Source organism: Phaseolus vulgaris, chromosome 3 (assembly GCF_000499845.2).
Source record: "Phaseolus vulgaris cultivar G19833 chromosome 3, P. vulgaris v2.0, whole genome shotgun sequence".
In the NCBI taxonomy this organism is placed as follows: Eukaryota; Viridiplantae; Streptophyta; class Magnoliopsida; order Fabales; family Fabaceae; genus Phaseolus; species Phaseolus vulgaris.
Genome location: NC_023757.2, coordinates 27,145,162 through 27,170,784, shown reverse-complemented (window position 1 = coordinate 27,170,784; position 25,623 = coordinate 27,145,162). Strand labels below are relative to the sequence as shown.

Below are 25,623 nucleotides of genomic sequence, written 5' to 3'. Positions count from 1 at the left end.
AAGTCCTCATCGTTTTTAGGCGATCGGAGGCACCAGTTAAAAGACCTCAACGCCCTCGCGCGTCCTGAGGCGAGAAAGAGATAAAGACCTCCTCGCCGTCGAGCGAGTGCAGGCGAGTTAGAATGAAAAGTCCTCAGTGCTTCCAGAGGGGAGAAGATGTAACCTCTGGGGCAACGTAGAGGCACCAGTGAAAAGTCCTCAGTGCTTCCAGAGGGGAGAAGATGTAACCTCTGGGGCAATGTAGAGGCACCAGCAAAAAGTCCTCAATGTTTCTAGGGGAGAGAAGATGTAGCCCCTGGGGCAATGTAGAGGCCCGAGTTAAAGACCTTCTCGCCGATGAGCGAGTTCAGGCGAGTTAAAGACCTTCTCACCGATGAGCGAGTTCAGGCAAGATAAAATCCTTCTCGTCTCGAACGAGTTCAGGTATGGTGTAAAGGGTGGAAGAAGTTCGGAGGGTGGCTAAGGTAGGTTCGAAGAGAACGCCCAGCCACCCGATTCCTTGTTCTGAAGCTCAGGGAGGTAGAGAAGGATCCGAAAGGCGCCTTTACCCCCAGATGAGGGAACAATGGCCAAGTCGTGAGGGCAAGAGAAAGCCTACATCGCCAAGACCCTCTGGCGATCAGATTCGGGCGGTGGCACGAGCAAAGGCCCATTTAATGGAGCAGATCAGGTAAGTTGTGCCTTAAGCTGTCAGTTGAAGTGAAACTTGATGTTTAGTGAGTAGTTTTACGATGAAGTTCGCTGCTTTTAAAAGTTTACGAGTTGTTAGAATGTTATCGTTCGAAATTCGATAGTTCGAAGCAGTTAGTATACAATTGCGCTCGCAGAGTTACTAAGTTAATTTCGTCTAAGAGATTTGTGAGAGGAAGACAAAATTGACAAGAGAGATTATGTGAAGGAGCGGGAAATGTCATAACATAAGTGGCATTAGTTCAAAATACATGTACAGAAAAAGGGAAAAACCTATTACAAGTGAGTATGTGTAAAGGAGAAAGCATAGGAATAATGGATGGAGGGAAGCAACTAATCTTCAGAAGGAACAATCTTCCCGTCCACCACCTCGTTGTTCAGCGACACCATGGAGAGATCCAAGTCAGGGTACTGGCAGGCGAATTGTTCCAAGGCAGCATCGAACCCAGCAGCGAGGATCTGGGCAGAGCTCAGCTCGAGTTCTTCAATCTGCTTCTTGAGCCCCTCGTTCTGCTGTTATAGCTCTTCAGCTTGTTTCTTAAGTTCTTCAATTGTTTCCCGAGCTTGAAGGAGGTCCTCAGCAACCTTCTTGGATTCCGCCTGCGCCTGAGCCAGCTTTGTGGCGATCTTCCCATTTTCCTCTTTGGCCTCGGCGAGTTTGGCCATGGTGTCGTCTCTCTCCTTTTCAACCTTCCCCAAGAAGACCTCCCGATCTGCTGACCTCTTCTCAAGGTTTTTTACCTTGGCGGCATCTGCTTTGATCGACGCCTCCAGGTCAGCCACTTTGACGCGATAAGGGACCAGCTTGCTCTCCAGCTCGATCTTCTCTTGAGCTAAGAGCTGCACCTTATGGCATAGATAGGTGGCCTCCTTGCGTGCCACCCGAAGCTCGGTGCTCATAGCATCCTCCACTCGGGAGTGATCGATCTCCGCGAGCATGAGATTGCAGGATAACTTCTCCGCCTCGATCCTTATTGTGCGATTCTTCTCTTGGAGCACGAAGATGTCATCCTGGAGTTTTTTGCTGGAAGTCTCCACAGCTTTTGATATGATGGAGGGAAAATCCTCTGCCATCATCTTGAGTTTTGCTGAGAAGGGTTCCCACACTCTTTTGACCGCAAGGGAGAGGTCTGCTTGTGGAAGCACTGGGGGAGCCTGTTGCTGGTTCTCGCCACCACCTTCTTGAGTTGGCTGTTGAGTTGGAGCTTCTTGACGCGGTGGTGACGAGGGGGACTCGGTAATAATGATAGGCGAGTTGTGAGCGCCTTCATTCTCGCCTGGTGCGGCTTCAGCAGTTGAGGCGGTTGAAGGAGGACCCCCTCCAGCAGAAACATATGGCGTGGAGGCGCTCGGGGGGTTCTCCATGAAGTTGGGCTCAGCAGCCTCAACCACAGGAAATGCCGCCGCCAAGGGAACTGCTTGGACTGGCGATGTGGGAACTGGGGAAGGAAGCAGTGTTGGAGGTGGAGCTGGCGTGGAAGGTGGTGTTGATGTTGGAGGAGGAGGTGGAGCGGGTGGTGAAGAAGGCGCCACCCTCTTTCTTTTGGTGATGAGGCCATCTTCAGTTGCCTCATCGTCTTCTTCTTCATCCTCTTGGACCACCTGAGGGGTTTTCCTCTTTGGCTTCCTGAGGATGAGCTTTTTGCGTTGTTGGGCGGGCTGGGCCTCTGAAGGGGCTAGGCCTTTAGGGGGCGATCTGCCCTGGGCAGCGACGATCTCCACCACTGAATTTGGCACGGTCTGGGAACCCGACGCCAACCCATGGGCTCGGGCGAGCGCCCTCAATTCAGCCAGTTTTCCCTTGCCCAACATGAGATCTGCATAATACAAAGGTACATGGGTCAGCTCAGAGAGAAAGATAAACACATGAGTCAGTATGCAAGTAAAGCAGATAAGTGGTGCAAAAAATAAACCCAAGTCTTGTGCACAACAGACAAGACGCCCAAAAACAGTTAACAGAGGTATCGCCAAGAGCAATAACTTAGATATTGAGGTGAGCTCTAACCTATTCGAGCCTCGAGTTGGTCTTCGAAGAACTCAAAGGAGATAAGCGCAGTGGTGAGGAAAGTGATGTTGGCGTCTGCCACGCTCTTCCAGAAGAGGCATAGATCTTTGTCCAAGGCTCCCATGTTGTCAGGGCTTCTTGGCCTCCTGAAGCTTCCCTTGGAGTCTTTGTTTCCCTTGTTTACCCAGTACAAGGGAAACCCATCGAGCAGCGAAGCATCCTGGTCGTTTTGGCGTATTTGAATGAATTTCCCCTTCCAATCCTTATAATATTGCTGGAAGATAGAAAGGATCGACCTCCCAGCAATCCCGTTCAGACTCACCCAAAGGCGATCTCCTGGATGCTTGGCTTCAAAAAGGAAGAGGAAAACATCCACTGACGCTGGCAGTCCCAGATGTGCACATATGATTTGAAACGCCCTTACGAACGCCCAGCTGTTGGGGTGAAGCTGGGCGGGGGCGATGTCGAGCTCGGTCAGCAGCTCTCGCTCGAAACGAGTGAAGGGAAGTCGGAGCTTCACCTTCTTGAAGAACGTCGTGTAGAGAAAGCAGAACGACTCGCCATCGCTCGCTTTGTCGTCAGCGCAGATCGGCTCCTCAGGTTGGCAAGGCAGCACGGCCATCTTGCTATCATGCTCCTTGTGAAAGGAAAGATCCGACTGGTCCCCTTTCCTTAGTCGGAGTACCGCCATTGCAGAGTTTATCGAAGAAGTTTCTTTCAGCAGTGCCGAGCTGGCCCAGGGGTAAAGTTTTTTATAGTCTGGAGTGGGGACGGAGGCTCCTCCGGCGACCGGTGGAGTAGCCTGAGCCAGGTCAGGGCGAGAGGTTGCAGGCCTCTCAGCCTGGGAAGAAGAAGCATCAGGTGCTCGTGGTGGGTTGTGAGCTTGTGATGAAGGGTTTCGTGACGAGGGAGGAGGATTTGGGGTGATCTTTGAGCGAGCCATCACGGAAACTGCAAAGGAAAAAGAAAGGGAAAGGTGAGCGAAGGTAGCAGAGGCTGACTTGATTGTGAAAGAAGGATGAAAAAAATGAACGAACAAAGGTTCGTTGTAATGGAGACGAAGCCCTAAGTTACGAGAAGGGAGAAATAGAAGAAACAGCCCACAGCGTATGCACCATACAGTTAATGGATGATGCGAATCGGTCAAAATGCAGGAAAACTCAGCAGAAGAAGTAAAGGGAGTACCTTTCTATGATCGGAAGAACGATGAAGGAAGTTGAGTATCCAGAAGATTGAAGAGCGTCGTGGGTTTTCGCAGAAGAAACTCAGAGCGTTTGAGAAAGCAAAGAGGTGATGGAATAGTAGAAGTGAAATGGGTTTAAGGGTTTTTCGAATGGTTTTGGAAGCTCAAACGACAACTAAAGGCAACCGTTGATGCAGCCACGTGTCGAGCGATTGGGAGAATGTTTGGTGGAGCGTCAGGAAAGCAGAAAGTACAAACGTTTGGAATTCTGCGCCAGTGCCACGTAGATCGGCAGTGACGTGACTCCTTTAGTCTTTTCGCTGGACGAGTCTTCGCTTAAGACTGGGGGGCTTGTGTACCGCCCTGGTAGTCGGAAGTGGTGACGTGGCATCAAGCTATTATATAGGCGTGTTGGATAGGACACCTGGCTGGCAGAAGGGGAGGAAGTCGGGGGGTTCGCGTAGTCGCCAGTTATTAAGTTGGCGTGCTCCGATCTCCATCATACCTAAACCGGCGGTCACCAAGTTGAAGATGAAGTCGCCAGATGTGAACCCAGGCGACCAAGTGATTAGAGATCGCCGAAACAAGGACATCGCCGAAGATGAAGGCAGATGGACACTTCCCAGCTGGCCAGAGGATGAGGTCGGGGGACAGCTTACTTGAACATATACGGTGAAACAGGTAGTGCAGATCATGAAGGCAGCCGGCGAGACCACAGGGAAGGTGTGTACGAAGGCACCCGAACTCGCCATCCAGAAGAGATCACGCTCCAAGGCATCTATGCACTGAGTATATCATGCATAAGTAACTTAGCCAAAGAAGAGTCAGAAGTAGCGCCCAAGTCAAGGATGCTCCAGATGAAGGCACGTGTACAGCTGGATGCGAGCCACGTGTTCAGATGTGTAACTGCCAGGAGAGAGAAAGTGCCCAGGTATATAAGAGTTTCCAACGAACTTCTGAGGTACGCACGTTCAGATTGTTTTCTTTACGCTTGCGAGTCTTAAGCACACTGAGAGAGAACTGGTCACGGTTCCTTAGAGTTCTTAAGTTTTACTCTTAAGTAATTGGTGGTTCAGTCGCTGACTTGGGCGTCGGAGCGTGATCGGCCGCAGCGGCATCGTTTCGTCTTTTGCAGGGTTCTTGAGGTGGATCGCGGTGAAGGACGGAGGCTAGCACGGCGCATAAGTCGATCCAAGTTTGACGAGGCAAAGCTCCAGCGTTTTGGTCAACAGGCAGGATCAAATACCTTATGATAATATTGCATCAATAATGGATCTTTTACCTGATAATCTCCTCGTACATGTCCCACTGAGAGTTGAGAGTCACTTTTGCAAATGACATTTTCGACTCCCATGTCTCTGGCCAATAGTAATCCTGCAATAAGAGCTTCGTATTCGGCCTGGTTGTTGGATGTTCTGAACTCGAATCTCAATGCCATCTCTATTTGGAAGTTGTCTGGTCCTTCAAGTACTATCCCTGCTCCGCTTCCTTTTTTGCTTGACGCACCATCTACATATAATATCCACTGTTCCTGCTGTGTTGTTGTCGGCATCTGGATGATGAAATCTGCAAGGGATTGGGCTTTGATTGGTCCTCTTGGTTCATATTTGATTCCATATTCTGAAAGCTCCATTGACCATGTCACCATTCTACCTGCAAGTTCTGGTTTTCTCAAAAAAATTTATATTGGATAATCTGTCCTCACAATTATCTGATGATTCTAAAAGTATGGCCGAAGACGTCTTGCGGCGTACACCAGTGTTAAGGCAACTTTTTCAACCTTGGGATATCTGGTTTCGGCATTTTGGAGGGATCTACTTACAAAATATATTGGTTTTTGGTCCGGGTTCTCTTGGATTAATGTTGCTCCTATGGCTTCATTTAAAGTTGCTAAGTACACTATGATGGGTTGGGTCGACTCAGGTTTAACTAGGATTGGTGGTTCAGCTACCATACTTTTGATTTGAGAGAAGGCTTGCTCACACTTTTCACTCCACTCAAAGGTTTCATATTTTTTTAATAAGTTTACTATTGGTTTAGTTTTTTCAGCTAAAATTGGTAAAAATCTTGACAATGAATTTAGTTTTCCCACTAGTCTTTGCACCTCTTTCAGGATTTTTGGATTTCCCATCTTCATAATTGCTTCGCATTTATCAGGATTTGCCTCAATGCCCCTGTTGGTTAGCATAAAACCCAGAAATTTTCCACCTTTGACGCCGAACACACATTTTTCTGGATTGAGACGTATATTGTATTCTCTTATGCGTGCAAACACCTCCTCAAGGTCTCCCAAATGTTTCTCTACTTCCTCCGACTTCACAACCATATCATCCACATATACTTCCATGTTCTTTCCAATTTGATCTTTGAACACTTTATCCATCAATCTTTGATATGTTGCTCCAGCATTCTTCAAGCCGAAAGGCATGACTTTATAACAATAATTTGCAGTATCTGGGGTAAAAGCTGTTTTTGGAACATCCGGCTCATACATTTGTATTTTGTTATACCCTAAATAGGCATCGAGAAAGCTCATCATTTCTTGTCCAGACGCCTCATCTATCAATCGGTCTATGTTGGGTAATGGATATGTATCTTTCGGACAAGCTTTATTCAAGTCTGTATAATTTGTACACATTCTCCATTTTCCATTCGGTTTTTTGACTAGCACCACATTGGAGAACCATGTCGTGTACTGAGCTTCCTTAATGAAACCAGCTTGCATTAACTTCTCGGTTTCTTCAATTGTTGCTTTTCGTCTTTCTTCACCCAACTTTCTTCGTTTTTGAGATATCGGTCTCGCTTCTCGACATACCGACAATTTGTGACAAATTACCTCTGGATCGATTCCAGGTATATCAGATGGTTTCCAAGCACACAAGTCTTTGTTGTTGCGTAACAATGTGATAAGTTTGTTTAACAATTCTTCGGGCAAACTTCCACTTATATAAGTGCATTGCTTCTCGTCCCGGCCCAATACTACAGCTGTGGTCTCTTCTTTTGGTTCTAATCTTTCGTCATTTAATCTTGGGTCCAAATCTGCCATTGCCACCATTCTTTCGGTATCTTTGTGTGCCTTCAAATTCATCTTCAAACCTGCTGCATAACATTCTCGAACATCTTTTTGATTAACATAGACCGTTGCTATCTCCCCCTTTTCTGTTGGAAATTTCATAGCTAAATGTGGTGTTGAAACTATTGCTCCCAACTTATTCAAAGAAGATCGCCCCAACAACACATTATATGATGTAGAATCATCCACCACCAAATATCTGATTTTGATCTTTTTAGTCTTATTGCCTCTTCCAAATGTGGTCATCAAATCAACATATCCTTTCGTGCTAACTCTCTCCCCTGAGAAGCCAATGATTTGTTCTCGGAAAGGCACAATATCTTCTTCTCTTAGATGCAACCTTTTGAAAGTATCCCAAAATAAAATATCAACTGAACTCCCCTGATCAACCAAGGTTTTCATGACGGCATATTCGGCTATCTCTACTGTTATCACCATAGGATCGTCGTGATCAGGATCAATTTCTTGAAAATCCTCATCTGTAAAAAGCATTGGTGGCAAAGTTCTTCTTTTGAAAATATGATTAATGGTCCTGATACTTCTCCAATGTTGTTTCCTTGCTGATGATGATTCCTTTCCAGAGAAACCACCTGAAATTGTATTTATAAACCCCCTGACGGGCCTCCCCAAACTTTGTTCCCTACTTCGCCTTACTAACTTTGTGTTTTGGTAAGTTCTATCGTTTCTTCCTTCCGACCTCCCACCTCTTCTATCATCTCTCTTTTCTACTCTTTTATTTTCTCTTTCAAATCTTTCCACCCTTCTCTCTCCTGTCTCACCCCCTCTCAATCTTCTCTCCGGACTTAACCTCAGTCTTGTATTTCCTCCTCGAACAAAACGTTTCAACTGCCCAGCCTGAATTAATTCCTCTATTCTATCTTTCAACCCAACACACTCCTCTGTATGATGGCCATGATTTTTATGATATTCGCAATGTTTAGTGTGGTCTGCCCTTTCCGGTGTTCGCGCTTTTCTAGGTGGTGGTATTATCTCTGCCGCCATGGCTTCTTGTAGGACTCTTGTTATATTTGTATTCAAGGGTGTGTATTGCTGGAACTTTCGGCTTCTGAATTCTTCTCTGGCTCTTCTAGCCATAGGTCCACTTTCTCTTTCTATCACCTTTCTTTCACCTCCATCAATCCTTGCCTGATTTCGAAACTCTCTTAGTTCTTCCATTTGCATGAATTTCGATGCTCGCTGTCTTAACTCATCCAAATTGGTCGCAGGTTTCTTGCAAAGACTATCAGCAAACGGTCCTGGTTTCAGTGCTGTTATCATATGATGCATGGTAACCTCTGGGCTGAGATTTCGAATTCCCAGGGCAACTCTTCCAAAGCGTTCCATGAACATTCTTAACGACTCTCCCTTCTCTTGTCTTATATTTACCAAAGCAATCGAGGTTAGATGATGAGGACGACTGGTTGCGAACTGAGCTCCAAACTTTTCCACCAATGTATCAAAACAGTTTATACTTAAGGGTGGAAGACGTGTGAACCAACTTAATGCTGCTCCTTTTAACGTCGTAGGGAACACCCTGCACATAACAGCATCGTTCCATGTATATAAACTAATTTGTGTGGTATATATTGCGATATGTTCATCAGGGTCCGTGCTTCCGTCATATTTGTCAATAGTTAGATTTTTCCAATTGTCAGGCAGTGGAGTATCAACTATAACGTCATAGAAGGGATGTTTCCTTGAAGATGCCCCTGCGAAAACTTCAGAATCTCCAAGCAATCTTCTTTTTGTCTGGGAACTCTCATTATGATGAATCCTCTCATTGACTTGTGCTCTTAGCTGAACAGTTTCAAAAGATGAGTTCAAAACTGTCTCCTCTTGTAACTTTCTCCTAATGCGTGCGTTTTCGGCCCTTAGCACACTCAATTCTTCTTCATTACTCTTTTTTAACATCTCAAACTCCTTCTGCAGCTGTATCAACATTGTCATTGGCATGCTAACGTTATCTGCCTGCTCTCCTCCTTGTTCTTCTCTTTGATCCATCTTGTCTTCTACCTTTTTCAACTATTTCTCGGCCCCACGGTGGGCGCCAAAATGTTCTTACAACAGGGACCAAGAACACTAGAACCAGATTGACAAGACGATCTTTTATACAAATCTTCCGATCTTGGGCTGGACTCTCGGTTTCCTCTTGGGCTGAACTCAGTTTCTTCTTGGGCTGGACTCTCGGTTTCTACTCTCGGCGGGTACTCTCGGCTGCTCCTCTCGGTAGGTACTCTCGGCTGCTCCTTCACACAAGTGGGGGGGTGTACCTGCAAGTCGCTCTGATGCCAAAGTCAGAAATAGTTCAATAGTTTTCAGATAAAATCACTCTTACCTTTTTCTTACGCTGACCTCCTATAGGGTTTCTTTAATGGGCCTTCTACATTACTTTTGGACTTTCTTTCTACACCTTTTTATTACTTATACACCCCCTCATGCAAGTTTCTATCTTAATTGGGCTTTATTATAATGTCTATATTATCCTTTCAGGTTTCGGTCCAGACCTCTCGGTTTTAGCTTATCACTTTGGTTGTTTAATATTTAGTTATCGGCTTATACCTCTCGATTTTAGCCTACCAATACAAAAACTATTCTTAATTGTAGGAAATTTGTATCAGACATTGTGTCTAATCTCAAATTGACCTTAAATATAAGAGTATTTTGTGCCATTATGTTTCACATTCTAAGTCTAAAAAATGTAGTATCTCTTAACTTCTTGCACTCTTACTAATTTAGGATGTTTTGTTAAGATATTTTTTTTTATTGATAATAAATGTAGATTAATTTAGGATGTTTTGTTGAGATTTTTTTTTTCTGATAGACAAATAAAAATGAATAAATATAGAGATTTTAGGGTGTCGAACCCTTATTTTTGTACAAGATCATCAGATTGCAAAATGAATTAAGATTTGATACTAGGATGTATTTTGAGACATAAGTGCCACTTAAATTAGCTCAACTTGTATACTAAATAACAAAATGAGTTTAGGAAATATGAATGAGGCAATATAAAGAGAGTTTGTGGCTTATATTCTAATATAGGAACTCAGAATCTCTGGTTCTTATCATTCTCTGAACATACTTTATATACATTGTATATAACCATATAAATACAATCTTTTGTTGCTGAAAAAATATTTTAAATTAATATTAATGAAATTAAATTATGTTTACTATTTTTAATTGGGGCAAATAAAAATTAATATTGATATTAATGAAATTAAATTATGTTTACTGTTTTTAATTGGTACAAATTAAAATTAAAATTGATATTAATGAAATTAAATTATGTTTACTGTTTTTAATTGGTGTAAACTAAATATCTGTCTTTATATTTTATTCCAAAGTTAAATTAGGATAAATTCTTTCTCCACCTCTAATACCCTTTTCTATACACTTTTATATTAATATAAAAAGTCAATTTTAATCTTTTTTTTTTAATTTTAAATAGTCATAAATGAAACACAACTTCATTTTTTTTAATAGACTTAATTGTACCTCATATATTTCTTTAAGTTGCATTCTATTCTTCTTTGACTTTGAGATAGCAATTTCATTATTTTAGCATGTGTGAGAGGAGTTCACAAAAATATTCATTGTATTTAATATTTCCAAATACGAAAATATTTTTGTTTTATTCAATGATCTAAGTATTAAAATATTTTTTTTTTTTTTACTTCATTTTGCACAATTTTTTGTGGATTTTGTGGTTTCAAAAAAATGACTAGAAATTTAGAAAAATAAAATGTTATTTTCACTCAAACTAATAATAAAAATAAACATATTTTTTAAATATCTTTCATTTTTATTTGATTTAGTTTTTTCATTATTTGAAGAGAAATAGTTTAATCATTATTAACTTATATTTTTATAACACACATAGACTCAAATAACTTAATACTCTTATTTAACTTTTCATTGCATTTAAAAATAAACAATATCAAAAATATTTTTTAAAATAAAAAGAAATCAATTTAAATGTGACATTTTGTTAACTTTGTTTTGTTATAGAAAAGTTTATTGGAGACATTTGGACTTTTTAGTCACTTTTTATTTATTAAAAAATTAATGCAAATTAGACTTTGTTAATTTTAGTTTGTGTTTTAATTGAAGGGTATTGTTAGAATTAAAGTGAAGTGTAAGAGAAGATACGAAGGTAGAATGAGAATTTACCTAAATTAGACTTAAAATGAGTTGTTTGTTTTTCTTTGAAACACTAACTTGACATCATATTTGGAAGTGAAAGAACTATGATTTTTTTCCAATGTACTCTTACCATAAAGTTCAATGTATTATTAATTTAATAAATAATTCATTCTCTTAATTACGTACTAGTGTTACAAAATTTATTGGTGAAAGCCAATTTTATAAAGTAAATGTTTCAACCTCAAGAACTTTAATATAATACTATGTATTAAAATTAATAGTAATATTCAAAATATTATTCAATTTAAATTTCATAGACTTTTACCAAGAGATATATTCAGACGTATTTACGTTTTAAGTATGATTAGTATGTCAAACTTTCAATCTTCACGAAACATCAATATATTACCATTGACGAAGACTTAACATGATTTTCCACTTCTTAGGTGAAACAGTTGATAATTCATTATAACGTAGCAAAACAAAATCCCGAATTCATGTTAGTATATTGAATAGAATATATTGGTCAACTTTGTTGCTTATTTGAAGCAATTGGGTAAGTTAATTGATTAATTAAGATAGGAACTTGGTGATGGAGGTTGAAGATGACCAAAACCAGTTGTTAATTCAATTGCGTGAGTTGTGTTCATACGTCTATGCAAGATTTAGATTTCTATAACTTATCCCATTGTGACGTTTTGCATACGACATTCATCAATTAATGTTCTTCCTTTCAACTACCCATAATTCAAACTTTCTTTCAAAATGGTCAATCATATTTTGGTTCCTTCTTCATGGTTTAATTTCAACCCCTAAACTAAATGCATTTTTTTTATAAATATATGAAAGAACGAAAAGAAAAGAAAATTTGAAAGAAGAAAAAAAAGGAGATTCTTCTATTCTTTTTCACTTTCTTTCAACCAATACGTACTCTTGTTTCCCTTTCTTTTGTCTTTTTTTTTTTAAAGATATTTAAAAAGCCATAGAAAATTATACAAAATCACAAGCTTTAGTTGGGTTTTCAATGTTTCACATAAAGATATATCAGTATTGTGTGATTGATTTAACAAATTATTACATCCTTTCTTTACTTAAAGGTAATATATAAAAATAATCAAAGATGATAAAATTACGAAAAAGAATACAGCATTCCACAGTTACCTTCTTCTACATGACCCACAAACAAATCAAGAAAAAAAAAGTTTCTAGATGCGAGATTTTATTTGTTTTGAAATTTGAACAATTTTATTCTTAAAAAACATATTATAGAGTTAAAGAAAAAAAATATTTAAATTATTTTTAGTTTTGTCTAAATTTTTTTGTTGGATATACTGTAACATATATAAATTTTAATTGAATATAATATATTTATAGAGTATACTCTTTTTTCTATGCTTTCTTGAATGTGTATAAAACTTGTACACAAGCAATCATTACGGTTATATATTTTTCTAGTGTTATTTGTTATTTCTCATTGTAATCTTTTGCATGCATCTAGGAATCAAAGTTATTATATAAATTCTTCCGTGGACCCTATCACCTTATATAAAAAAACAAAGTGTTCCTTTTGAATGGGAAAAATGCACTTAAAAATTATGTGTAACCACTTGTTGACAGAGAGGATAATAGTTGAAAATTGTAACAATTTAAGAATTCATGTGAATCGGAAATCTTTTCAAACTAACATTCAATAAAAAATCAATTTTTATGTCAAATCATCATCTTAAGATGATATATAAAGAGGAAATAATTTTATTAAATATTTTTGGAAAAATTGTATACCTATAAATTAAATTGATTATTAGTATTTTATTATAATAACTACACTATTTTCTATAGTATTTATCAAAGAATAGCTAACTAATTATTTTTTATAAAATATATTTTAGGACTCATATACAAAATCTTATTCAGAAATTCTAATTCAATTTCCCTCTAACTAGCATGTTGATTTTTTCGAAGTAATAAAACCCTTTATTTTATATACGAGTCAATTTTTTTTTTTAAATCTATCATCTTTTTGACTAGCAAAATAAAGTCAAAATTACATTAAATTGGAGATATTTTATAAAATTAAAAAAATTATTATATTTAAAATATTTTTTATTATTAATAAAAAATTATAAAATAATTTTTAGTTGATATTAATAAAATTTTAACTATTTTAAATTAATCTTTATTAATCTTTTAAAAATTAATTTAATATATAAAATAATATCATTTTATAATATTTTATTAACAATAAAAACCACATTAAATATTAATAATTTTTTAATTTTTAAATTAGTATGTAATTTAATCAATATAATCACTATTTTTAATTTTTAAATTTAGTTATTATTTAATAATTTTTTTACTTTATATATAAATTTAATTTTATTAAAAAAAGTAAATATTTTTTTAATTTCATGTTTGCAGGAAATAGAAAATCACAGATATAATATTGTAAATATATAAAGCTTTTATGAAGAACAAAACTTTTTCTATAATATAAGATTAAGTTCTCCGGGGATGGTGATGTCTAGTCATTCTTTTTTTTTTCTCTCTCTCTCTCTTTCTCTTTAACATTTATAGTATTTCCACTACGCTTATCACCAAGTTATTGTGGTGTTGGTTTTGTTTAAAAGTGTTTGCCAAAAATCAATTAGGAATTGTCTATTAATCCCATAATAATTAGGGTCTGCAACTTTGATTCTGGAAACTCGTTGAAATGATGATTAGGGTGAAATAAAAATGATTGATTCGTACGTGTTCACATGATGTGACATAAGACAATTAGTTCTTATCCTCCAACAAGAAATTACCAACCTAGAGGTCATGGATGTAACACTCATATTGTCTATGCAGTGTGGACACATGCACATATAATAATACAAACAAAATCAGAATCTAAGATTACAAAAACCAAGTTATTTAGCTGGTAACCAAAAATATCTCTAGTTTGAAATGGAAGTACGTATCCTCATGTTGATTTTCCATATGAAAACCTTGTATATATAAAATATTCTAACATAGACCATGAGCTGTGTCAGGCTCATCACAATCACACGTCCACACCAACTACTAACAAGCAACTGTTCAAACCAACTCTAACGTGCAGGAAACTCCAACTCATTTGTTTCTAAACTTTTCTGGTTTCATTGCCTTTCCCTCAAGTCCCTATCCACCTATATATATATCTGCACAATATCATTGTTGAAACTATATCCTTATCTCCCTCCATTTTTCCTCACTAGCTGCTGTCAAAACCAAGTTAGCAAACCAACATGTCTTCTACAGACAAGCCTGGAGACACTGAACACAGACCAACTTCATCAACTCCAGCTCACGCACCTGCTGGTGTTGATTACTTTAAATTTGATGTCATCCTAAGGTTTTTGTTGTTTGCAGCATCCCTTGTATCTGTTGTGGTCATCGTCACTGGTAATGAAACTAAATTTCTACGCCCAGCCAAGTTCAGATACTCACCAGCCTTTGTGTAAGTTGGAGAGTTACTCAACTTTTTAGTAGATTGGCTAATTTATTATAACTGTCTGAATAAGTTTCTCAACGAATACTAATACTTCCAAAAAAATTATAAATTGGATGATGTTATTTGCATAAAATTTAAAACTTATGATGTATAAATTAATTTATGTTTTTCTTTTGAAAAAATAATTTTAATATATGTACAGATTAGTTTTAGTTCGTAAAAGGAACTTAATCCATCGTTTAGATAGAGGTTTATCTGTAACTGTCTTGCTACTATGCCTCTTTATTGTGGTTATAACTGCAACATGTGACATCAAAATGACAATTTTTTTGTCATGAAGGTTTAGTGACAAAATTGATTCACCAATTCCTTATATATGATAAAAAAAAATCCTTAATTTTTTGAGAGTTAAATAGGGATGTAGGAGTATCCAAGTTTGTATGCCTGTAGCCAGAATGTAGACACAGATAAGGGATGTATACCTTAATTAGATGTAAACGACAAAAAGACATACAGGTTCCCATGTTTCAGGCATTATGGGGTTTCAAAGGAAGAACCAATGCTATCTATGTATTTTTTTTCCCCATTTTAAGGTTTTGCTTTATGTATTTTTATCGTATTTCCAAAAGGTATTGTCAGAAGCTCGCCAAAACCTTTTCAGACGAACGTGTTGATTTTCTTCAGTATTACATATATTAATATTCTTAGATAAAACGTTGAAATTTTATGTACTATTTGATATATCCATATGAGAAAGTGATTCCAAGTGGGGATATAGATATTGGTATCTTTCTATGTGAACAAGGATGTTTCTTTCGTTTTTTGTACTCGTTTGTTACTTAATATAGCATCTAAAATTTGACGAGTTCCAAGCTATAATAAGGATGAGTCAGAGTGGTCCATGATGCACGCGTAGTGTCTTATTGTATTTATAAATCCAAAGTCTTCCATTTGCATACAGCTATTAGGTTATTTATTATAATAGAATGGCTTATTCTCACGGACACTTTTTGTCAAACAAGTCTTCTTGTTGTTATTATGGAGCTGCCATTTGACACGTAATGTGATACATACATGCAGATACTTTGTGGCTGCATTGTCCGTAGCAGGCCTTTACAGTATCATTACAACTCTTGCATCACTCTACGCCATTAAAAATCCAGCCCTTAAAGCAAAGTTGCTCCTCTACTTTATCTTATTGGATGTGGTAATTAATCCAATAAACCATTTTTTCTTCACCTTGCAATTCCTCTTCTCTTCAACTCGCTTGCTTTCATAACAAATGATTGAATGACAATGCTTTTTTGCAGCTTATATTGGGGATAATAGCCTCAGCAACAGGCACAGCTGGGGGTGTAGCATATGTGGGTTTGAAGGGAAACAAGCATGTCAACTGGAATAAAATTTGTAATGTTTACGACAAGTTCTGTAAACATGTTGGTGCCTCCGTAGCAGTGGCTTTGTTTGGAAGCATTGTGACAGTCGTGCTCATTTGGCTTTCAGCTTACAGCCTTCATAGTCGAGTTCCCAAGTAGATGGAAAGAACATGGATCATGCATTCTGCGTATTTATTCACGTTTTCATTTATAGTTGCATTGTTTATAAAGTTAGTGTGCTCAGCAATTGTTAAGAGTGTGTAGAGAACTTGATGTGTTGCTTCAGTTGTGTAGATTATTTCGTAAATCAGTGTTTCCCCTCGAGGACTCGGTTGTATTTTACATGACATTCGTGCTATAAATGATTTCAAATTTTTCATTATACATGCTCCCACAAAAATACAAATAGAAAGTCGTGTTATTGATGCATTAAAGTAACTGGAAGTAGAAGCCAATGCTGCAATTACTAAGGATTAACACTTCTTAACCACAAAACGAGCAGTTTCCCTACGCAAGCTATAGCATTTGCTACAACGAATAAAACACTACCAATTCTGTTTATCTTCTAATACTTTGAAAGGATACTTTCCAAAATCCAATAACCAAGAATAAAGAGAAAATGTTAACAGTGGATGTAGGTTATGTCCAAGCATTAAAAAGGACCGATTTTGTGGTCAGTTGTCACAGTGAGCTTGAGAATCATTCTCATGAAAGGTCTAATTTGCAGTATCTGAGTTGATGTACGAAAACCTTCAAGCCTTTTTTCGTTTTATAAGGTGCTGCCATAAATCAAGTTTATGAATTCTCAGTTATATACAACCAGATTCAGAGTTCAAATATGCCAATAAGCATTGTGAACTTGTTATTGTCTTATCTTTGATGACATCCTATATATGTATTATGACAAGAGAGTTTGAAAGCAAACTATACACAATAAAACTGAATTACTGATAGCTATTATTGCCTTAGTTGATTCTCCCTGTAACTATTCCAATCTGTGGGACCAATGTGTTGATGTACGACCAACCACAGAGATTTGAACACGTAAAACCTCATGAATAGTACCTCGGCGAAGCACTCCCAAAACATGCTCATCATCTTCTGCTGCCAAATCTGCCAAAGAAACCCACCGAGAATGTGTTTCATCCCTCATACGGAAGCCATAGAACCATCTACCAACTTTCCACCACTTGACGCAGACACGCCGATCTGAAATCTCACGAGTCCGAAGGGTTTCTACAAGATTATCACCCTGCCATTGAAGACACTTACATATTAAATACATCCACTTCACATAACTATGAGGCAGACATCTATTCAATTAAATAATCTGCCAATATGCTTTCCTGGGAAGAGGAAAAAGGAAGTGGAAAAATATATATTACAGATCATGGTTCAACTTTATCGTATTTATTTCTCTAAGGAAGGATCAAAGAATAAAGAATATGAATGAAATTTAAAGGAAAAAGGTAACAGACACAAGATGAAAAGACACCACTTATTTCTAAAGGTGTTAAAGATGAAAACTTGGGAACAAAGCAACAAATGACAAAAGATTAGGTACTGTTAAATGGCATGTTACCTTATTTTCAAGAAACATGAAATGCACAAACAGGTAATTTTGGGCATGTGTCACAAGGATTTTTTTCCCTAATCATTGTTTGATATTATTACCCTACATAAAACTGATAAAAATATATTTTTTTTGATTGACCAAAGATTATGAATAGGCATGAAAAAATTGAAGCTCTAAGGAAACAAATAAGTAACTTTCTTAATTAAATGTGGTCAAACCAACAAGCACAATAAATTTTGCAAAGATGTTTACCTTAGATAAACTTGAATAAACTAAGTTAATGCAATCAAACAGTTGTTCAGATTCACATTTGGCAAATGTCAAACCACATTTATTCTTGTTTTCTAGTTGCAGCCTTGCATTAAACAAAAGTAGCATATATACCATTGCCAATATGCCAAAGACGCAGTTTGATAAACTCGTGCATAGTAAAAGTAACCATCCAAAATTTTACCAAGTGACACCAAGTTAACCAATGATGAAGCAATTATATTTTTAAAGGGACCTAAAATGTGTTGGATCTCAAACAGGAGTGTATGTAGATAAACTCCATAAAAAAACAAGGAAAATTAGAGTGCATTATCTTGTGAGTTCCAATGTAATCTTCAATCAAAGCTTTCTATTATCTATTAGGACAAACATGTTCATAAATACTTTTAGAAGAAAAAAATAAAAAGAGAAAATGAAATAAGTTTTTCTACAGATTAAAATTAACTTAAGCAAAAATTAAGAAGTAAAAATTTAGAGAAACTATATGAGAGTTTATGCAAATTAGCTATAACATCTAAACTAATTTTAATTCATGAAGAAATTTATTTCAATTTTTCTTATTTTTCTCTCCTGGAAACCTTTATGGGGAAGGTTGTCCAAACAAACCCCTCACTGTTGATTTCTTAACTAGGATACTACTTAGCATGACCCACAAAACAAATCAAAATAGGGTGTCACAGAATGGGAATACCCGAATCCCAAGGGTTGTGAGGCAATAGTGTACCCCAACCAAGTTAATCAGCACATTCATTTGAGGGTCGAACAAGAACCTCTGCACGTCTTCAAACCCAAAGCTCGTACCAATCAGGGTGTCAACAGCTTTTAGATGGTCCCCAACCTCAAGTGATTCAGAACGTGAACAAGCTTCGACAAACTTCAGAACAGCCCTTGCTCTCACTCCCAATTCCACGTGCCTATCCAAGTACAATTTCCTCCACTTCTGTAACCCAATTTCCAAACAAACAATTACCATACATCCAACCACAAAATCGTCAGTACCATGAAACCATAATTCAATGGAGTTTAATTTCTATATAGTGATAATGTAAAAGGTTTTTACAGCATGCTAAGATAACTTTCAAGATAAGCAAATATCAATAAAAGTACAGTTCCTGACAATCTGTATTTCGTTGATGGTGTAATTTTTTTTTTTTACATTGCTGATGCTTGTTCTATATACTCAATTTAATCGCAGGGGACCAAGTTTTCTCCAACAAAGTTAAAAAAAAAAAAAGTTGAACACAGAAGAAATAAATAACAAAGTTAAGGCTTCGATCCGAGAGTCCCAATTCAGAAACCAATAAAGAGAAGTACCAAACTTCGATCAAATAAGGTTGAAAAACAAATAGGATGTTTCTCCAAAAAGGGGAGAATCAGTTAATACCTTGAAATTGGGAGAATGAGTGAGAGTAGAAGAAGAAGGGAAATGGAAGGAAGAGAGTAAGGGCCATCTGTTTCTGGCAAGAGACTCCCAAATGCAATCCGAGAAGCACAGTTGCCTCCAGAACCTCGAACAACAACCTAAGGCACACAAATCCCTCACCTTTTTTGGGTTTTTTTGCACCAAATTGAAAAAGATAGAAAAGGGTCAAGTAGAATCGAAGCTTTTCTGTGTAAGGAAAATTGAAATTCGTTATCCGAATACAATATGTAAAGGGGAACCTGAAGCAGCGAAGCAATTTTGAGGACAACATCCTCAGGAAGTGAACTGAAAATGGAGACAGAATCTGATTTTCCTTTGTGCATTTGAAATTGCGAACAGAAGGAACAGTGTTGTGTTTATTGGGCGATTGCAGTGTTAATTTAATGGTACAGTGAAAAGGAAAAGAAAAGGGGAATGATATCCTTTCTCCAATTTCAACCAACACCTATCGCATGGCCAGAGGGAATCCACCACTTCTCTGATCTATCTCAGTTTTTCCTCTCTTTTTTTCCTACAAAACAAAAAATTAAGGACTTTGCCACTGTCTTAAAATTTGTTCAGAAAAAATAAATAAATGACGTGTAACAGCAAAAGTGGTATTAATATTTTCTTTTTCATGTTTAGTTAGACAATTGAAAATAAATATACGTGATCAAGTTTCTATCCTTTAAGGCATCTTTATGCATCTTCCTTCAGTTGTTTTTTAAATACTATTTGAGTGTTTTTAAACTTTCATATTTTTATATAATAACTATAGTTCAAAATTCATTATGTGTTGGTTGTTTATAAAATTCAATTTAAATGCACACAACCATCAAAACTAATGCAAACAAATTTAATACCATTTGAGTGTTTTTTAAACTTTATGTAATAACTACACTTCAAAATTCATTATCTGTTGGTTGTTTATAAAATTCAATTTAAATGCACACAACCATCAAAATTAATGTAACTTTTTGCAATGATTTATGAAATTTAATCTTAATCTTATAGTGTCAGTTAATAAGATAAGATTTGTATTAAATTATATACTATAAAATGTCAAAATTTTTAATATATTCTTCTATTCGAGATCTGACAACTTTTGCATGATTTATGTGTCTAATAGCAGTCTGACCGTAGGTGATTTAATAGGTTCAATAAACTTTTATTGAGATCAATTTTAAGTGATTATGATATCATATTAAAAAATTAACTTTTAAGTCTAACTCAACTTTGTATAATGGATTCATAAAATAAGATTTACATACACTTATATACTATGAAATATTTTTATATATGAAATATTTTTATAATGGAGGTAGGATCTCAAACAATAATGAATAAAATTAAACTTATTTTAATCTAAATTAGTTATTATTAAAAATAAGAAAACAAATAAGTGAGAATGTATTGTTCAATTTTAAAGTACTAAAAGAGACAAGCATGATATTTTGCATAGAATAAGCGTAGAGGATTTGTTCATTTGGGGGGTGATGGAGTGAAGTGTAGGTCTCTACCTCTTATCTCTTCACAAAATCTATCTTTCTTAATACAAACTTTCTGCATATACATAATTTGAAATAAAGTATCTTACAATAATATCTTTCACACACACACAGACTATAGAAATGAATTTTATCTTATCTAATAAACATTTTGTAAATACAAATTAGAAATCCAAATTAATCTTGTTGGTAGATCATAATCTAAAAAAAGTATAATATCTTTGCAGTCTTTTATTTATTTTTTCTTTACAGAAATATTTTTCATTTAATATCTGAAATTCAATTCTTTCTAGATGTAAAGATCATTAAAGTTAGGTTCGTTTCTTTCAATAAAGTTTTCTTCTTACGCATGTTGAAGAATCAAGTTCCTAACTACAAAAAATCATGCTTAAAAAACTGATAAATCATAACCCAAATAAAACCTACCTAAGCCATTGACCTAAATGATATTAAATGATTTTTTGTTGGCGTAGACCTCCTGCAAATCTTAATTTTTTTTACCTGCAATTCAACTTTTTGAATTTTTAAAAAGTTTACATTTTAGAATTGGAAATTTGAAATTAAAAAATATATTTTAGAAAAGAAAATTTGAAATAGACTTTTGTGTTCTGTAAGAAAAATTAAAATAAAATTAGAAAATCAAAATCTCATTATGAAAAAACAGTTATGGAATAAAAAATAAATTTCAGAAAACAAAATTTCAAAATATTTTGGAAAAGAAAAAATTCCAAAAATAGGATCTAGAAATTTAGAAAAAATTCCAAATTTTTTCAAAATCTAGAAAAAATTCTGAAAATCCAGATCTAAATATTATTTTGTAATATCAAATCTGGAACTGGAACGTATTTAGTTTTCATTTAAAAATTAAAAAAAAAACATTTTTATCATTTAACGTAAGACATGAGATGCAGGTTCAAAACCATGATGCAGGAAGCAAATGCCATTGTTGTTTAGGGAAGAGTTATAAGGCTGTTTCTTCCTGCAATCTAAAATTTCTTCTTGCACCCCATATTTTTTACAAAGACTATTTTATTCCTTTTAAAATACTTTCAGATGCTTTCTCTGAAATATTTTCAGAGCATATGTTTTGGAATATATTTTATTAATTCCGGATTTATCAATCTGGAAATAAATAAAAAATATATGTTTCGAAAAAGATTTTTCAGAATGATTTTTTGTTTTATGCATTTCCTATTCTGAAAATATTTTTGTTTATGAAACTCTTATTCTGAAATCACCCAAAACTGTAAAAGAATATTTTTGGTATTTCAAATAATGTAGAGATGCAGGAAGAAAAATATAGGGGTGCAGGAAGAAGCTTCCGAGTTATAATAGTAGCTTAGAGCTGGGCTCTTAGTGCTTTTCCAGTTGCACCTTTGCATGGGTCTTGCATATCTCCTTAAGCCCATGCTATTTGTAGTTCTGTTTTTGCTTTTATACAAACTAATTTATTAAAATATTTTTTTTAATTAAAAAACTTTATTATAGAAACTAATTTCACAAGGTAGACTATTTTTATCTTTTGAAGACTAAATTTTTTGTAAAATGTGCAAAAAAGGGGAGGTGTGAAGGCGAGAGGGAGGAGGAGTATTTGAAGAATACAAAAAAGACCTAAGAAAAGTAGGGGTGAAAAGAGAAAAGAAAAAGTGCAAAAAGCATGGGCCTGTTAGATGTGTTGTCAAGTTTTTGATTAATTTTACAGTCTTTTGTAATTGAAACTTTGAAATCAGCTGTGTATAAAGCAATGAAAGTTGTGGCAATGTAGGAATTTGATTTGGTTTATTAAAGCAGAAGTTCAACAGAGGATTAATGTCTAATTCATAGTCATCATATTATAGGTAACTTTCAAAGATTTGAAGACGATGAAGAGGAGCATGCAGACAAGGTGTTTGGTTTTTGGCTCATAACAGAAGGAAATGAAATGAAAGGGAAAACACTGCTACCTTATATCTTATCTGGTTCATAGCTACAAGTTAGGAGAAAAATATTGTGGCATACAAAATATGTTAAATGTGAAGGAAAGAGATTAAGAGAATGAAAAGTCATAGCAAATGTTGTCAGCACAATATTACTCAGTTTCATGGTATGCTGTAAAATCAACATAGAAGGCAGGGAAATCTCTTCAATGAATGTGTTACACCCCAGAGTTGCAAATGAAACAAATTTGGAGTGACAAGGTATGATCCAGTACCTTCTGACAGCTGCAAATGAGTGTCTGAGACATGGATAAAGGTGTTGACTATGGCCTGGTTCCAAGATTTGGACACGCAGAGCACCAATTTCTATCTTAGAAGAAGGGATCCCAAGAGCCATAGCGATAAGAAATGGCCAAAATATACTTTCTTTGAAGCCTGCAGTAATGCAGACAGGGATGGCACAACACATGAGAATTGTTCCTAGAAATATACAATCTATAACAACATAACCATACATCTACGGATTAGGTATTACATAACAATAATTTATAACTAAAATATAAAAAAAAGTAACATGATCTTATTAAAGAAAAGAAAATTATAATTTTTTTATTCTAAAAGTACAAAACAATAAACTCTCTTTTAAAATGAATAAATAACTATTAGAATAATTTTAAAAGAGATTTTTTTTCTTCTTAATTTTTCTCTCAAACGTAGTAGAAAAATGATTTTGATGTGTTTTACTTAAAAAATATTATATTTCTTTTATAATAACAAAGATTAAGCATAGAAATAAAATTCTCCTAATATTTCTCTTTTCCTATTCTTTCACTTAAGTTTTTTTGATAAAATTAAATAAATATTTATATTATATTTTATTATTTGTTTTGGTTATATATGTTGTTTATTTTTCTATATAGGTTATGTTATGATTGAAGTAGTATGAAATTGTCATTATTAATCAAAATTTTCATTTGTTAGGTTTTTATTTGTGTAAATATTTATACTTTTTTCTTACTTTACTTTTCCAATAAAGTAATGTCATAATAAAAGAGAGATTTTTTGTTGCAATGTGCAAGACATTCTAATTGTCATAATATATAATAATTTTTTAGTCTTTGTACTTGAGTTCCTCAATATCTTTGATTTCATATAGTATCTTTGCACGTTTGGGTATTTGTCGTGTATTGAATTTCTGTAGTAGATAAAACTATAATATCATGTAAATTGGATAAACAACTTAGTGTCAATCTTGCAAGTGTAAACTCATATAACCAATAATAGATTTTATCAAAACTAGTGACAAAATTTAAATCAACATAACTTTTGACAACCTAATTATTATCCTTCAAAACATAATGCAACACATAAGGTTGTTTTGATGTATCTAAGATACTCTTAATAGCACTCCAATGTTGTTCACCATGATTTGTCATAAATTTACTAATCATTGTTACTATTTATGCAATGTCTAGTCTTGTACAAAGTATGACATACATAAGATTTTCAACCATTTATGCATACGATATTCAGACATCATCCTCTCAACTTTGTTGTTATAAATCATATTTGAGGATAATTTACAATTGATAGAAAGTGAGACAAAAATTTGTGTATAATCTTACTTGTTGAAGTATAAGATTTCCAATAAATAATTCTTTTTAAAAAGTCAAATCTACTTAGTATATTTACATCCTTAAAATCATGTTTATTGGTCCAAGTCCTTGTATCAAACACTCTAACCAATTTTCCTTTCAATTATTGGGTTTAAGCTTTGTTAGATTTACTACCAACGTGTTATTTAACCAATACTTGTAGAGCAACATCTTCAAATCTCTTGTAGCAACATCTGACGCTTAACTTTATAAAAATTTAGTGAATTTGAAAATTAAGTTTTCTTGTTTTTTAAAATCTTTTAGGTTATGCTCATTTTACCCCCTTTTAACAGCAACCCGACAGTGGAATCTCGTGTATGATACCTTTACTTTTATTGAATCTTGTAAAATTAATTCAATAAAAAAATAATTTTTATCACCAAACAAGAAAAATACTTTAATTTATTAATCTTCATATACAAAGATAACTTTTTAGTCTATGTTTTACAGTGGACAGATGATTCCTGTTAACAATCTTACATAAATTAATTATAAGCTGTGGCTAGGAAATTAATACATTAGCTTTACAACTAACCAAGTGAAAGATTTTTTTGGGCAGTTGAGTAAATATTGATGTGAACCTCAATAAATATAATAGTGTAGAGAAACAATTTTTTGCTGTGGAGATATTGTCCATTAAAATCATTTTATTCGAGACTTAAACAAAACCCTCAAGAAATTATACTACAAATATAAAATAATCTACAAAACTTAACCCCACTCACCAGAAAGGGATGAAAAGAACTCACCAAATTAGCATCGTGGAGTATATTAGAAATATGAAGTTCCTTCTGTGATAGCAGACAAACAACAACTAAACATAGTTGTTTGTGTTCCCAATCATGATACCTCAGTACATGGTACAATGCAACAACTCAGAAATCCCAACCAACGAAATTTTCTTACTTTTGGAAAATGTTGCTGCCTAATCTATCTCATCATATATGTAACACACACACATATATAATTGAAGGGGGCAAATTAAAATGTCTAAGGTCAATTTATGCTCACCTATCTTAACAACCTTGTTTTCTTGTAGCTGTCCTTTGCCAAGAAAATAGTGAGTGGGTTACTATAATGTAAACCAATCACACTCTTACTTCTCCACATTTTTTATCATTTTATCCAATCAATGAGTGTGGCTCATAATATTGCCCATATATATCCTATGCCATTGCCATGCACCACACAATTTTACCAACTTGTATAATATACTGAACACACTATTTAAAAAATATATATACAAAAACAATTATACTAAAAATATATTGTTTTTTACATGATTTTGAGAAGCCGACAAAGTTCCAACGTTGGCACAAACAAAAGGTCCAAACAGGAGGGAAGAGCGTAA

General features: G+C 35.2%; 2 protein-coding genes across 2 annotated transcripts; one reads left to right on the top strand and one right to left on the bottom strand.

The window, feature by feature from the left end:
* Positions 1-14,040: 14,040 nt before the first annotated feature.
* On the top strand, positions 14,041-16,327 carry LOC137806966 (CASP-like protein 1D1). The gene is made up of 3 exons (XM_068607369.1): positions 14,041-14,575; positions 15,650-15,776; positions 15,880-16,327. The coding sequence occupies exons 1-3, from the start codon at positions 14,364-14,366 to the stop codon at positions 16,102-16,104; spliced, it is 564 nt and encodes a 187-aa protein (XP_068463470.1). The 5' UTR covers positions 14,041-14,363; the 3' UTR covers positions 16,105-16,327.
* Positions 16,328-16,686: 359 nt separating this feature from the next.
* LOC137806965 (uncharacterized) lies at positions 16,687-25,207 on the bottom strand. The gene is made up of 6 exons (XM_068607368.1): positions 25,022-25,207; positions 22,893-23,052; positions 19,454-19,725; positions 19,176-19,334; positions 18,483-18,731; positions 16,687-17,197 (listed from the first exon to the last, which is right to left on the bottom strand). The coding sequence occupies exons 3-6, from the start codon at positions 19,535-19,537 to the stop codon at positions 16,931-16,933; spliced, it is 759 nt and encodes a 252-aa protein (XP_068463469.1). The 5' UTR covers positions 19,538-19,725; positions 22,893-23,052; positions 25,022-25,207; the 3' UTR covers positions 16,687-16,930.
* Between the last annotated feature and the right edge of the window lie 416 nt (positions 25,208-25,623).